The sequence below is a fragment of the Vulpes vulpes genome, chromosome 2 (genome assembly GCF_048418805.1).
Source record: "Vulpes vulpes isolate BD-2025 chromosome 2, VulVul3, whole genome shotgun sequence".
NCBI classification, from domain to species: domain Eukaryota; kingdom Metazoa; phylum Chordata; class Mammalia; order Carnivora; family Canidae; genus Vulpes; species Vulpes vulpes.
In genome coordinates this window covers 156,034,704-156,047,239 of record NC_132781.1, presented here as the reverse complement: position 1 = coordinate 156,047,239, position 12,536 = coordinate 156,034,704, and the positions used below count along the sequence as shown (strand labels likewise).

At 45.3% G+C, this 12,536-nt stretch overlaps 1 protein-coding gene across 1 annotated transcript; it reads right to left on the bottom strand.

Moving 5' to 3' along the window:
* Positions 1-5,553: 5,553 nt before the first annotated feature.
* On the bottom strand, positions 5,554-8,783 carry TEX46 (testis expressed 46). The gene is made up of 2 exons (XM_026012474.2): positions 8,592-8,783; positions 5,554-6,450 (listed from the first exon to the last, which is right to left on the bottom strand). Exons 1-2 carry the CDS (start codon positions 8,781-8,783, stop codon positions 6,253-6,255), a joined length of 390 nt encoding a protein of 129 aa, XP_025868259.1. The 3' UTR covers positions 5,554-6,252.
* Positions 8,784-12,536: the final 3,753 nt, after the last annotated feature.

Here is a 12,536-nt window from a genome sequence, read left to right as displayed (position 1 = left end):
CACAGTTGGAGTGCAGATAGTACTCAGTGCTTTCCACGTTACCTCCTTTGGTCTTCAAAATAGTCCCATGAGGCATGTTCTGTTCTGCCCATGAAGTGGCAAGACTGGGATTTGGACCCAAGAGGCTTCACCTTGTCCCAAATACAGCCAACTATGTTGACTCCCCATTGGACCAAGAGGTCCTCTAGGGCAAGAACCACGTCTCACTCTAGTTGGTCTCCAACCCAAGGCCGAATATGCAAAACAGACCACTCCAGAGTTCTGCACCTCTGCTGACAAAGACCCTCATTCCCAGGACACAGACTACTTTCTGAGCTCCTCCCTCCCCAAAGCTGCCACTTGTCACCAACCCAGTCCAGTCTTGCCCCTTATGAAGTTAATGGGTAGGAATCTGCAGCATGTCATAGAGCAAAGTGGCCACATGGTGACAGTAGAGGCCCATGTGTAAACTCTTAGGCCCGCCTGAGCCTCCTCTGAAGGATAATTTTATTCATTGAGCGCTTCCGTTCCTCCAGGCGTTTGTCCAAGGGCTTTCCATGCGTGAACAAAGATAATCCCCACAACAGCCCCATGAGGGAGGAGTTATTCATCCACTTTATACATGAGAGATCATATTAGTCCTTTGCTTAAAAACCTTCCATGGCTGCCCACTGCCCTTGGAAAGATCAAAATTGGACCAGTCAGTCCACTGGGGTTCAGATCTCAGCTCCACCACTTACTACTTCTGTGACTTTGGTTGGGCTTCTTGGCTTCTCTTGGACCTCAATATGCTGATCTAGTAACAAGAATAATAAAACAGAGCCTACCGCCTTGGGATGGGAGTGAGGATGCCATTAGTTAAGCACACAGTTCTGCAGCTGGCACACAGCTAAGTGCTCAACACACATGAGCCACCATGACGACCATGGGTCCCATTCTGTCTCCTCCCAGGGTTCCCACTCATGTCCCCGCTGGTCTCTTCCCCTTTCTTCATCCCCCGTTCTGCCCACTTACTCCTACTTTCCCCATCTCCCCCGCCACCCCTTCCCATCCCTTTTGCCTCCTCTTCTCACTTCCCTGCTCTTCTCTCCATCTTTCTCCCTCCAGTTTCAGAACTCATTCCAGTTGTCCCAACACTTCCTGGAGGTGTTTTCTGATATCTGTTCTCTGTGGACCATGCTCAGGTTTGTAGAACTAGGAGCAGGTCTTGTTCCACAGAGGGGTAGGAGACTCCTGAGTTCCAGTGGACTGTGGGTTTCAGAAACTCCTGCTGGCCTCCTCTTTTTCCCCATGTCCTAAAACTCTCTCCTGAAGTCAACCTCTCCATGTGGCTTGCTCCCTAGATAATTTTGAGGTCACTCTCTTGTCCCCAAATCCACTCCAGAACATCCCCAGAGAGAGAAAATGACTGTCCCTACCCTCAGCATCAGAATTGTTTAGAATGAAGAACGTGGCCAAAAAGATCTCAAGGACAAATTAAACTTGAAAAAGAAAAGTCTCCCTCCCAAAGGATCTGTGAAGATATTTAGCAATTTTCCCCCTGTCATGCTTGGAATGATTAATTGATTCATCTGTTGGCTAACTTATCCATTGAATCACCCAACAGATACTTATCAAGGATCTACTATTCATCAGGTCTTAAACTCGGGTCTGGGGGAGGACACAGGTCAAGGCACATAGCAACAAGTACTCACTGTCAACACAATGTATATATTTTTAAGCTTATATATTTAATCCCCCGTGGGGCTCAAACTCATGACCCAAGATCAAAAATCACAGGCTCTTCCCAATGAACCAGCCAGGCACCCCAGCACATATTTGCTGAGTACCTACTAAGTGTTGGACACTGCTCTAGCCACTTGAATTTATCTCCATGAACAAGACAGATCCCTGACCTTGTAGAGCATACGTTCTAGTGGAGGCACACAATATGTAAGTGAAGTGGCATGTGAGGAAGTGTCACAGACTATGGAAAATAAGTAGAGCTGGGGTGGAGGTTATAGTGTTAAATTGGGAGGTCAGGATGGCCTCACTGAGAAAGAAACCTTTAGCAAATCACCTAGAGGAATAAGGGAGTTAGGTATGTGGCCAGCAGTGGAAGAGGGGGACATCTACTGCAAAGGCCTCTTAGAGGTCGAGAGTGTGCCCAGTGTGCCAAGGGAAAAGCAAGGAGACTGGTGGCTAGAGGAGACTAAGTGAGGGGCAGGCCAGTAGGCCAGGTCAGCAAGGTAAAGAGGGGTCATGGAGAACCTCATAGGCTGAAAGAAGGACTTTGGTTCTCATTCTGAGTGACATGGGAGCCCTTTGCAGGGCTTGGAGCAGAGGAGCAGCATGACATGACTCATGTTTTTAAAGGACCCCTCGGGCTTGTGTGTTGAGAGCTGCTTAGAGGGCCAGAGTTGGGGGGTGGGGAGATCAGGGGCTTATCCCAGGTCAGAGATGGTGGTGGTCTGGAGCAATAGTGGAGGCAGCTGGAGTCCCAGACTCTGGCCATGCTTCGAAGGTGGAGCCAGTAGGACTTGCTCATAAGTTAGAGCCAAACACAAGAGAGAAAGAGAAGACTCAGGACCAGCTCTAAAGTTTTTGGCCTAAGCCACTGGAAGGGAGAAGCCTGCAGGTGGGAGAAGTTTGGAGCAGAGGGGCAGAGTTCAGGACTCGTTAATTCTGAGATGTCTGAGTGAAAGTATGGAAGTAGGCAACTGGCCATTCGAGTCTGGAAGGTAGAGGTCAATATCAAAGATATAATTTAGAAAATCGTTGGCATTAGAATATAGGAGATAGTATTTAAAGCCATGACCAGGGAGTGGAATGAAGTGAAGGAGGGATCTGAACACTGAGCCCCGAGGTCCAGGAGATGTGAGCGCTGGATGAAGGCAGATACCACAAAGTCATGCAGCACAAGTGCAAATCAGGTTTCACTCAGGAAACTAGAAGTGACAGGTCAGCGGTTAATGAGGTGCTGGTGCATTGTGCACTCTCTCATCATCATATGGAGAGAGGTTCGAGGGTTAGGCCATGGCTGGAAACATCCTGGAGTGTGCCCCAGAAAACCCCTTGATCCCCCCACCCCACTACTCTATTGTTGTCTAGCCAGCATGAGGTCAGCCTCAAAAGTAAAAAAAACTGGTCTGAGCTCAGGCACCAGCAAAATTGCTTGTGTACTGAAGGAACCTGAAGATCCTAAGGGGAGTGGAGACCTTCTGGAATCATTTCTGCATCTGGGAAGGGAGTCTGCTCTAGAGTCCACCCGCTGTCCTCTCATTGCTAGAACCTGGAGTGAGCTCTTAGGGTCTTCCAGTAGAGATTGTTTTCCAAGGTCCATCTCCTGACCTAAGGCTCATTGAACATAGGCCTGCCCACCAGGGATGGAGATCAAGAAGAGTGTAATAAACAACAGGGGTAGAAATCAGCTGGGCTGGTAAAGGGATTTCCGGCTGTTGTTGGCAATATTGGGTGAGACTCCCCAAAAGGAGAGAAGCCTGGAGTGCTCAGTACAAAGCCCATGGTAGAGGTCTGAGCCATCTGGCCATGGAGTCCTTACCAGATGCAGGAACCTATAACCAGAGCACAAAACAGTCCTAGGATATGAAGGGTGCTGCTCAATACTCTGCCAGTGGGCTTCAACATCATCTGAGCAAGGGACAGGAACATGGTTGTGGAGGCCCAAGACATAGCTGTTGGTGGCTGTGGCCAGCTAGGAGCAATGTCTTTGCCATTGTCAGAGGGTGAGTCAGATAAGTCTCCTGCAGCTGGGTATGGTGGGTGGGGATAAGGGTGATGGTAGGTTGAGTACTGTGATAGGTTCGTGCCATGGGCCCTGGCCTGGGCAGCTGCTAGAAGCTGTTCGGCATTGCCCGTCCAAATCTGGAAGAGAAGGCAAGTTTACTTAGCCCTCCACCCTGGTCTGTTTCCTGAGATTGCTTGCATGTGTTCTTGCTAGATCACCCGTGAGGTGTCATGCGACCGGGGGGGGGGGGGGGGCACATACATTTGGAGTTTGGGGCTGAACTGCTTTATCTGTTTCCACAGCAGAGGTTTCCATATGGATATTCTAATAGTCCAATTCTGGGTGGTCCAATGGCCTGGCCATACAGCAAGACCACTAGCAGTGGCCCGTGAAGCTTTGTGAAAGGGACTGTTTACAAAGGTGTAAGCAGGGACACCTGGGTGGCTCAGAGGTTGAGCATCTGCCTTTGGCTCAGGGTGTGATCCCGGGGTCCTGGATAAAGTTCCACATTGGACTTCCTGCAGGAAGCCTGCTTCTCCCTCTGCCTATGTCTCTGCTTCACTCTCTATGTCTCTCATACATACATACATACATAAAATCTTTTTTTTAAAAAAAAGGTGTGAGCAGCATATAGGGACCCCACAAAGATAATGTAGTATACCCCAGGACTGGAAAATGGAGGATGCTTACCACCCCCGGCTCCAAAGGGAACCTGGAAGAAGGTCCTGTAGAAAGAGCCTTCCCGAGAGGAGTGACCCTCTGTGAAGGAACCCAGCCAGCCCTAAACCAGCCTGAGGCAATCCCAGAATAGAGAGTGGACTTGGAGAGGCATGAAGAGACCTGACCCACAAGGGAGGGTTGTGAGTTAAGCAGAGAGGTCATGGGAGGAAAGACCTGAGGGGGTGTAGTAGCTCACTTAATCCTTACAACATGCAATGAGGTTGGGAGTACTACTCTCCCCATTTCACAGTTGAGCAGACTGACGCACAGCAAGAATAAACAACTCAGAATTGTCTAAGATCACACAGCGGGGAGTTGATAGAGGTGGGATTTAAAGTCAGGCAATTGGGCTCCAGAGATCCTGCTTTAAAAAAAAAAAAAGAAAAGAAAAGAAACCAAGATACAGAAGAGTCATCATAAAAGGAGAACACTGAGAACATGTCTGGACACAAGACTGTGATCAACAATCAGAGATGCTATTTATTAAGCACTGACTATATGCTAGCCACACTGTTGGGCGCTGTGTGAGGCAATATACAGATGAACAAGAGGCAGCGCTTGCCCTCAGAGAGTTTATAATCTAGTTGGAGGATGGGGAGGGAATATAGAAAGGTGTACAAATCAAATCCCAGAGGATTGTGACACATCCTAGTGTCGAACTGTAGATAAAATGCTGGGAGCGCACCAAGGAAGGAGACTCTTCCCGGTTGGGTTAGGGAAGCTTTCTGGAGGTGTAGTTTGGGAACGACTGAAGAATTGTAATAGTAGAAAGGGGAGGATAAGGGATTCCAGGGGAAGACGTCATGTGAGCGAAGACGTGGATGCTTTTGGGGGATGACCAACCATCTGGTTTGATTAGAGATGGTTTTAGGTGGGGCATTGACAAGGCATTAAGCCACACCTGATCCCACAGCGAGGTGGTGATTTCCCTCTAGTTCTCCTTTTTTTGGTGCTAGCCCCTCTCTCAAATGCTAATACTTGCTAATCTCGCTTTTTAACCCCAAATTCCCAGGCTCAGACCCTTCAGTGGGCAACCAAGCTCTGGTTGGAATTTTCGTAACATTGTTCCGTCTTTATTGTCTTTTACTTTTTGACAGTCATGTTCTATTTCAGCCCAATGATACTGCTTTTTAATGTACAGATCATTATTTTTATTATGACTTTCCTTCACAGACAAATTTATTTAAGGAAAAAAAGTCCATTTAAAGGGACAGTATTGAGTCAAACACTCAGGTGGCTCATGGCTCTGGCAAAAATCACAAAGGGGCTACTCCAGTGACTGATGTTTAGGATACTCTCTGGCACAAGGTATAAAGCACATGAGGGAGAGGAAGAGGGAAAACCGGCCTGGAAAGGGGGTCAGATCATGGAGGGTCTAAACACCATGGTAAGGAGGCCTTTATTCTGTCAACCACAGCGAGGTGTAGGCTTGAGAACAGGCAGTGAACTTGTCCGAAGCCGCACTTGGCAGAGCTCGGCTCTGGCCTCTGAGCAAAGGGGAAGGGGAAGTCTGGGAGCTGGGGCAGCCCTGGGGAGGCCACTGTAAGACTCCAGGTGAACAGGTATAGGGCCCTGGACTAGGGTTAAGGTGGTCAACTGAAAGAGAGGAGGAGCCGGGTTCTGGAGCCCCCTCAGGTGGTATCTTAGAGCGCTGTGTGGCCGACCTAGTGAGTACTGATTTCTTTTCCAAAGGTGATTGGCTTTTTCAGCCTCCAATCCTGCTCTCCAGTGTGATTTACTAAGAAAATTCAATAGTCTCTGACTGTGTTTTACTGCGTAAAGGTAACATCCGAACAGGCCAGCCCACCCCAGTCTCTCTGACCTCATTAGGGGGAGTTAGAAGTACAGTCAGAGTTGATGGAGAAAATTGAGTCCTGTCTCCTTATTCTGTGCTTCCTCGCGGGAAAAGTCCGCTGCCGGTTTGACCTCTTGCAGTGATTCATTCTATTCCATACAATGAACATCTGATTTTCTAAGACCTTCAGCTTCATTTCACTGAACATAAGCCGTTCAAGGACTTTGTCCTGGAGGGCGAAGCAGGCATGCAGTCTCTCGACTTCTTTTGTGTTCAAGACGCAGCTTTTGGGTTTGGCTTCAGGAGGCTTTGGTTTCTCTGCCTCTTCCTAGACTCCCCCCACCACAAAAAAGGAAACGTTGGTTAATAGTGTTATTTAAACACCCCATTAATCAGTCCTCACAACCAGCCTGCAAGGAGAGCATCTTTGCCACACCTTGTGGGTGAGAGATATGGGGTCCAGTGAGGAAAGGTCCTCTTCTCAGCTTGGAAGCCCCCAAACTCCTAGGACCTGTCCTTGTCTTTGCTCCATAGGTATAAACGAAATGGCCTGCTCATCTGCATTCGCAGGGGAAATAAAGCATTTAACCCACATATATCTATCTCCGGAGCTTGTGTTTCTCCCAGTGTGCCTCTCTGAGACTGTCATCAGGCCTCATAAAATCACCACCTGCCGAGCTTCCCATGGTCTCACGACATGCCTCTAATCACTATGATCCTCATCTATCCCTACACAGTTAATAAATACTTTTTTTTTCTTTTTGGGTTCAGCTACAAATTCCTCATCTTTAAAACCATTTTAGGGGATCCCTGGGTGGCTCAGTGGTTTAGTGCCTACCTTCAGCCCAGGGCGTGATCCTGGAGACCCAGGATCCCTGCATGGAGCCTGCTTCTCCCCCTGCCTGTGTCTCTGCCTCTCTCTCTCTCTCTCTCTGTCTCTCATGAATAAATAAATAAAATATTAAAAAAAAACATTTTAAATATTCCAGACATGCAAAAAAAAAAAGTGAATGTTACAGCAAATATCCATGTTCCCCACCAGCTTGAGAAATAAAATATGACAAATGTAACTGAAATCCCCTGTGGGTCCCTCCCATAGAGTTCCCTCCCTCCCTGAACCTCATCTCAACTGCAATCCTGAATTCCGGATTTATCTTTTTCATACATTTCTTGATACCAGCGGTTCTCAATGGCAGGCTATTTTGCCTTCCCCGCAGGACATTTGGCAAATGTCTGGAGACACTGGTTGTCACAAAAGAGGAGTGAAAAGTGCTATTGGCACCTGTGGGTAGAAGCAAAGGATTCTGCTAAACATCCAACAGTGCACAGGACAGGCCCTCACAATGTAGAATTATCCAACTCAAAATATCAATTGCGCAGAGGTTGAGAGACCCAACCTTAAACATATTTTTGCTATACATAGGCATCCATAAAACAAGGCAGGATATTGTTTCACATGTTCTTTTAACTTGACATAAAAGATCTCATAATCTGGGTACAGTTCTACTATCTTTATTATGCTGTCCTGGAGATGTGTCTATGTTCTACAGGTATCTTTAGTTCATCAATTTAAAAAATTTCCACTTTATAAAGTAGTTGTTACTGTTGCCAAACCATGTTGATATCAAATATGAAGTAGGAGAGTCTGGGATGGTCCCTATTTTTTTTAAAACAAGTTTTTTCTCTTTCTTTTCTTTTTATTGAAGTGTAACTAATAGTGTTATATTAGTCTCAGGTATACAATATAGTGATTCTTTGATAGTATATATTTTTCAGTGCTTATCAAGATAAATGTACTCTTAATCCCCTTTATCTATTTTTGTTTTTTTTTTATTAAAGATTTTATTTATTTATTCATGAGAGACACAGAGAGGCAGAGACACAGGCAGAGGGAGAAGCAGGCGCTCAGTGGGGAGCCCGATGTGGGACTCAATCCCAGGACCTTGGGATCATGACCTGAGTCGAAGGCAGACACTCAACTACTGGACCACCCAGGCACCCCCTTTATCTATTTCACCCCTTCCTCACCTACCTCCCCTCTGGGAACCACCAGCTTGTTCTCTGTATTTTAAGAGTTTTTTATTGTGGGTTTTTTGCTTTGTTTCATTTCAGTTTTTTGTTTTTTTTGTTTTTTGTTTTTGTTTTGTCTAGAGTTGGTCCCTATTTTACAGCCCAGGCAATTGAAACCTTGTAAAGGAAATCTTTGTCCTCCATCACCCAAGTGGGAGTTGCAGAGAGGAGGCTGAGATCAGAGCTATGGATTTTTCAGTCTTGCCCCATTATCCTGACATCTTCCCTGTCCCCCAAACCCTCAGTCTAGCTGTACATATCCCATCATCCTTAGCTGAAGCTAAGGCCCCTCTTGCTCACCTGTGGGGGCTCTGAGGGGGTGGGCTTGAGTTCATGCTTGACCAGCCAGTTGCTAAGCAACAGCAGAAGGAATAGGAACCCAAACAAGGCTGGCTTATAGCTGAGCAGCCAGGCCACCACTGCTCCTATGGTGCCTGAAGAAGCAAGTATCCCATGGAGATACCCGAAAAGAGTTATTAGTTCCCCCAGCATTATGGCTTGGAGGCACCCAGGCCCCAAGACCCTGACTTGGTGACCCTTCTAGGACAGTTACCCTCCATAACAGGAGCCATGGCTGCCCCCTGCTCTGAGTCATAACTAGCCACCCTTCCCAGCTACCGCATAACAATACTATTAACTACTCCTATGTCTTAAACAGCCACTATGTGACAGACTTTGACAGGCAGTTTGTAAGCGACATCTCATGACGTCCTCACAACAGCCAGGTGATGTAGGTCTTAGTGACACCTCATTTATTCAACAGTACTACTGGGCCTAGCCACTGGGAATAAAATGGTCAGCAGCACAGAGTCCCTACCCTCTTAGCAAGGGAGACTGCAAAGAAAAATTATCCAAGATCTGGAAATAAAGTTGAGCTTACTTACGGTCATATTAGAATCTTGTCCAGCTGGTCCACCTGTTGGTCATCTGATGCTTTAGGGGAAGGTAACTTTGTTCGACATACTGTTTAATTATTGATTAGGATCTTGACTCTGTAAAGTAGATGTTAAACTTTTTAAACGTTGGATAAGGGGTGCCTGGGTGGCTCAGTCGGTTAAGTGTCTGCCTTCAGGTCAGGTCATGATCCCAGGGTCCTGGGATGGAGCCCCAAGTTGTGCTTCTTGCTCTGCGGGGCGCTCCCTGTGCAGCTCCCCCTGATTGTGCACTCACTCTCTCTCTCTCTGTCAAATAAATAAAATCTTTAAAAAAATAAAATAAAAGTTGGATAAGTTGCTTCAGCAATTATAGTTCTGGAAATATATCCAAAATAATTGAAAGCTGGGTCTTTTTCTTTTTAAAAAGGATTTATTTCATGAGAGACACAGAGAGACAGAGACATAGGCAAAAGGAGAAGCAGGCTCCATGCGCGGAGCCCGATGTGGGACTCCATCCTGGCACTCTGGGATCACACCCTGATCGGAAGGCAGATGCTCAACCACTGAGCCACCCAGGTGTCCCGAAAGCTGGGTCTGAAAGACCATAATTTTATGGGCATAATTTTATGCCCATGTTCAGAGCAGCATTATTCACAGTAGCCCTAAAATCCAACAACAGATGAATAGATAAATAAAATGCTATATATATACCTACAATGGAATTATTCAGCCTTAAAAGAAGAAGGAAATGTGGAAAACCCCATGGGTTGTTGCCACGTTCTCCTTTCCCATCCATCATCTGCGGTGGAATCGCTGCCAAGATGCAGATTTTCATGAAAACCCTAATGGCAAAGACTATCTTGAGGTTGAACCCTCAAATACAATAGAAAATGTAAAGGCCACGATCCAGGATAAGGAAGGAATTCCTCTTGATGAGCAGAGACCCATCTTCACTTGCAAGGAACTGAAAGTGGACGTTCTTTGTCTGACTACAGTGTCCTTCGTTTTGTGCTGAGACTTCATGGTGGTGCTAAGAAAAGCAGAAGCCTTATGCCACTCCCAAGAAGAATAAGCATAAGAGAAAGAAGGTTCAGCTAGCCACCCTGCAATACAATAAGGTTGATGAGAAGGGCAAAATCAGTCTCACCTTGGCCAGGAGTTCAGCTAACATTTAAAAAAAAAAAAAAAAAGGAAGGAAGGAAGGAAATTTCAACACATGCTAAAAAACATGGGTGAATTTTAAATGATGAAGTGAAAGAAACCAGTCACAAAAACACAAAAGTCATCTGATTCTACTTATGTAAAATACCTAGAGTAGTTTATAGAGACAAAAAGTAGAACGGTGTTTGCCAGGAGTGAGGAGGAAGGGAGAAATGAATTGTGGTTTAATGGGCACAGAATTTTACAAGATGAAGAGAGTTCTGGAGGTTGTACAGGTATGTGAATGTGAATAGAACTAACACTAGTGAACTGTACACTTAAAAATGGTTCAGATGATAAATTTTGTGTTATGTGTATTTTACCACAATTTTTAACAATTAAATAAATTTGTTATTTCCAGGGGGAAAATGGGTAAGTTACAAATGTTATTTGTTGCTTTTCCCCCAAATACAAGCCAATGAGTTGTATCTGATAGAAAAGAAAACCTCAAAGTCTATAGCTTTATGGCTTTGGAAGACTTTAAAACCATTTTTTTTTCTTATTTAACTTTGCAATTTTATTCCAGCGTCCTGTTTTCTTTCTTTCTTTTTTTTTTTTTTTTAAAGATTTTATTTATTTATTTGACAGAAGGAGATCATAAGTACGGGGAGCAGCAAACAGAGGGAGATCAAGAAGCAAGCCCCCCGTGGAGCAGGGAGCTGGAAGCGGGGCTTGATCCCAGGATCATGACCTGAGCCCAAGGCAGATGCTTAACAGACTGACTCACCCAGGTGCCCCCAGCATTCTGACTAGTGACTATATATCAATTTTTCATGTTTTCCTTTGAACCAGTGTTGTCATCTTGCTGATTCTCCCAGGACTGAGTTAAATAAATTGTTGATATATGCTCACTATTTTGTGTGGGAGTTCTTCATGTTCAAGCTTTAACTTTAATGGCTATGATATTCTAATATATTCAATTAGTGGCCATTTATTGGGCCTTCAGGTTAATTCTTCTTTATTGCTATTTATACAATCTGAGGCAGTTTTTTTTTTTCTTTTTAAGATTTTACTTATTTATTCCTGAGAGACAGAGAGAGAGAGAGAGAGAGAGAGAGAGGCAGGGACACAGGCAGAGGGAGAAGGAGGCTCCCTGCAGGGAGCCCAATGCAGGACTCAATCCCAGGACCCTGGGGTCACACCCTGGGCCGAAGGCAGGCGCTAAACCGCTGAGCCACCCAGGCATCTCTGAGACAAACAGTATTAAAGTTAAATCTTTGTACATATAGTTAAATATTTTCCTAGAATGTCTTCTGGAAAGTGGACTTGCTGGATTAAAGGATATGCATATTTTAAAAATCTAATTTTAAGTTTTATGAAATTATTAAATGTGCAAACAAGTCAGACAGAACTACAGAGTTTAAAACAAACTTTGATCTATCTCACCTCTTTCCATCCTCAAGTTATACGACAACTCATTCCAACTTTTTAGCTGTATCTTTTTTTTTTTTAATTTTTTATTTGTTTATGATAGGAACACAGTGAGAGAGAGAGGCAGAGACATAGGCAGAGGGAGAAGCAGGCTCCATGCACCGGGAGCCCGACGTGGGATTCGATCCCGGATCTCCAGGATCGCGCCCTGGGCCAAAGGCAGGCGCCAAACCGCTGCGCCACCCAGGGATCCCTTAGCTGTATCTTCTAGCATTTATCTCGATAAATCTAAACTGTATGCTTGTACCGTTATTTCTTGATTTTTCAGTGTTGACATTATATATTATCTTTTTAAAAAGATTTTATTTATTTATTCATGAGAGACAGAGAGGGGGCAGATATATATGTGTATATATATATTCCTTATATGTTATCTTTTTATGATGGAAGATAAGGATTTAGCTCCCATGTAGAAACTCCCCCATTCCCATTTCATCGCTGCTTCTGTAAACCCCTCTCATCCCTCTCCTCCATACATTTTCTCTTTCCTCCATTCTCTCAATATAATTCTATCCCATTGGCTAAAACAATATTCATTGCTTAAATTATTTTTTTAAAGACTTTATTTATCCATTCGTGAGAGACACAGAGACAGAGGCAGAGGGAGAAATGGGCTCCATGTAGGGAGCCCGACGAGGTAGGACTCGATCCCAGGTGTCCAGAATCACACCCTGGGCTGAAGGCAGCGCTAAACTGCTGAGCCACCCAGGTTGCCCCTATTGCTTATATTATTATGGCC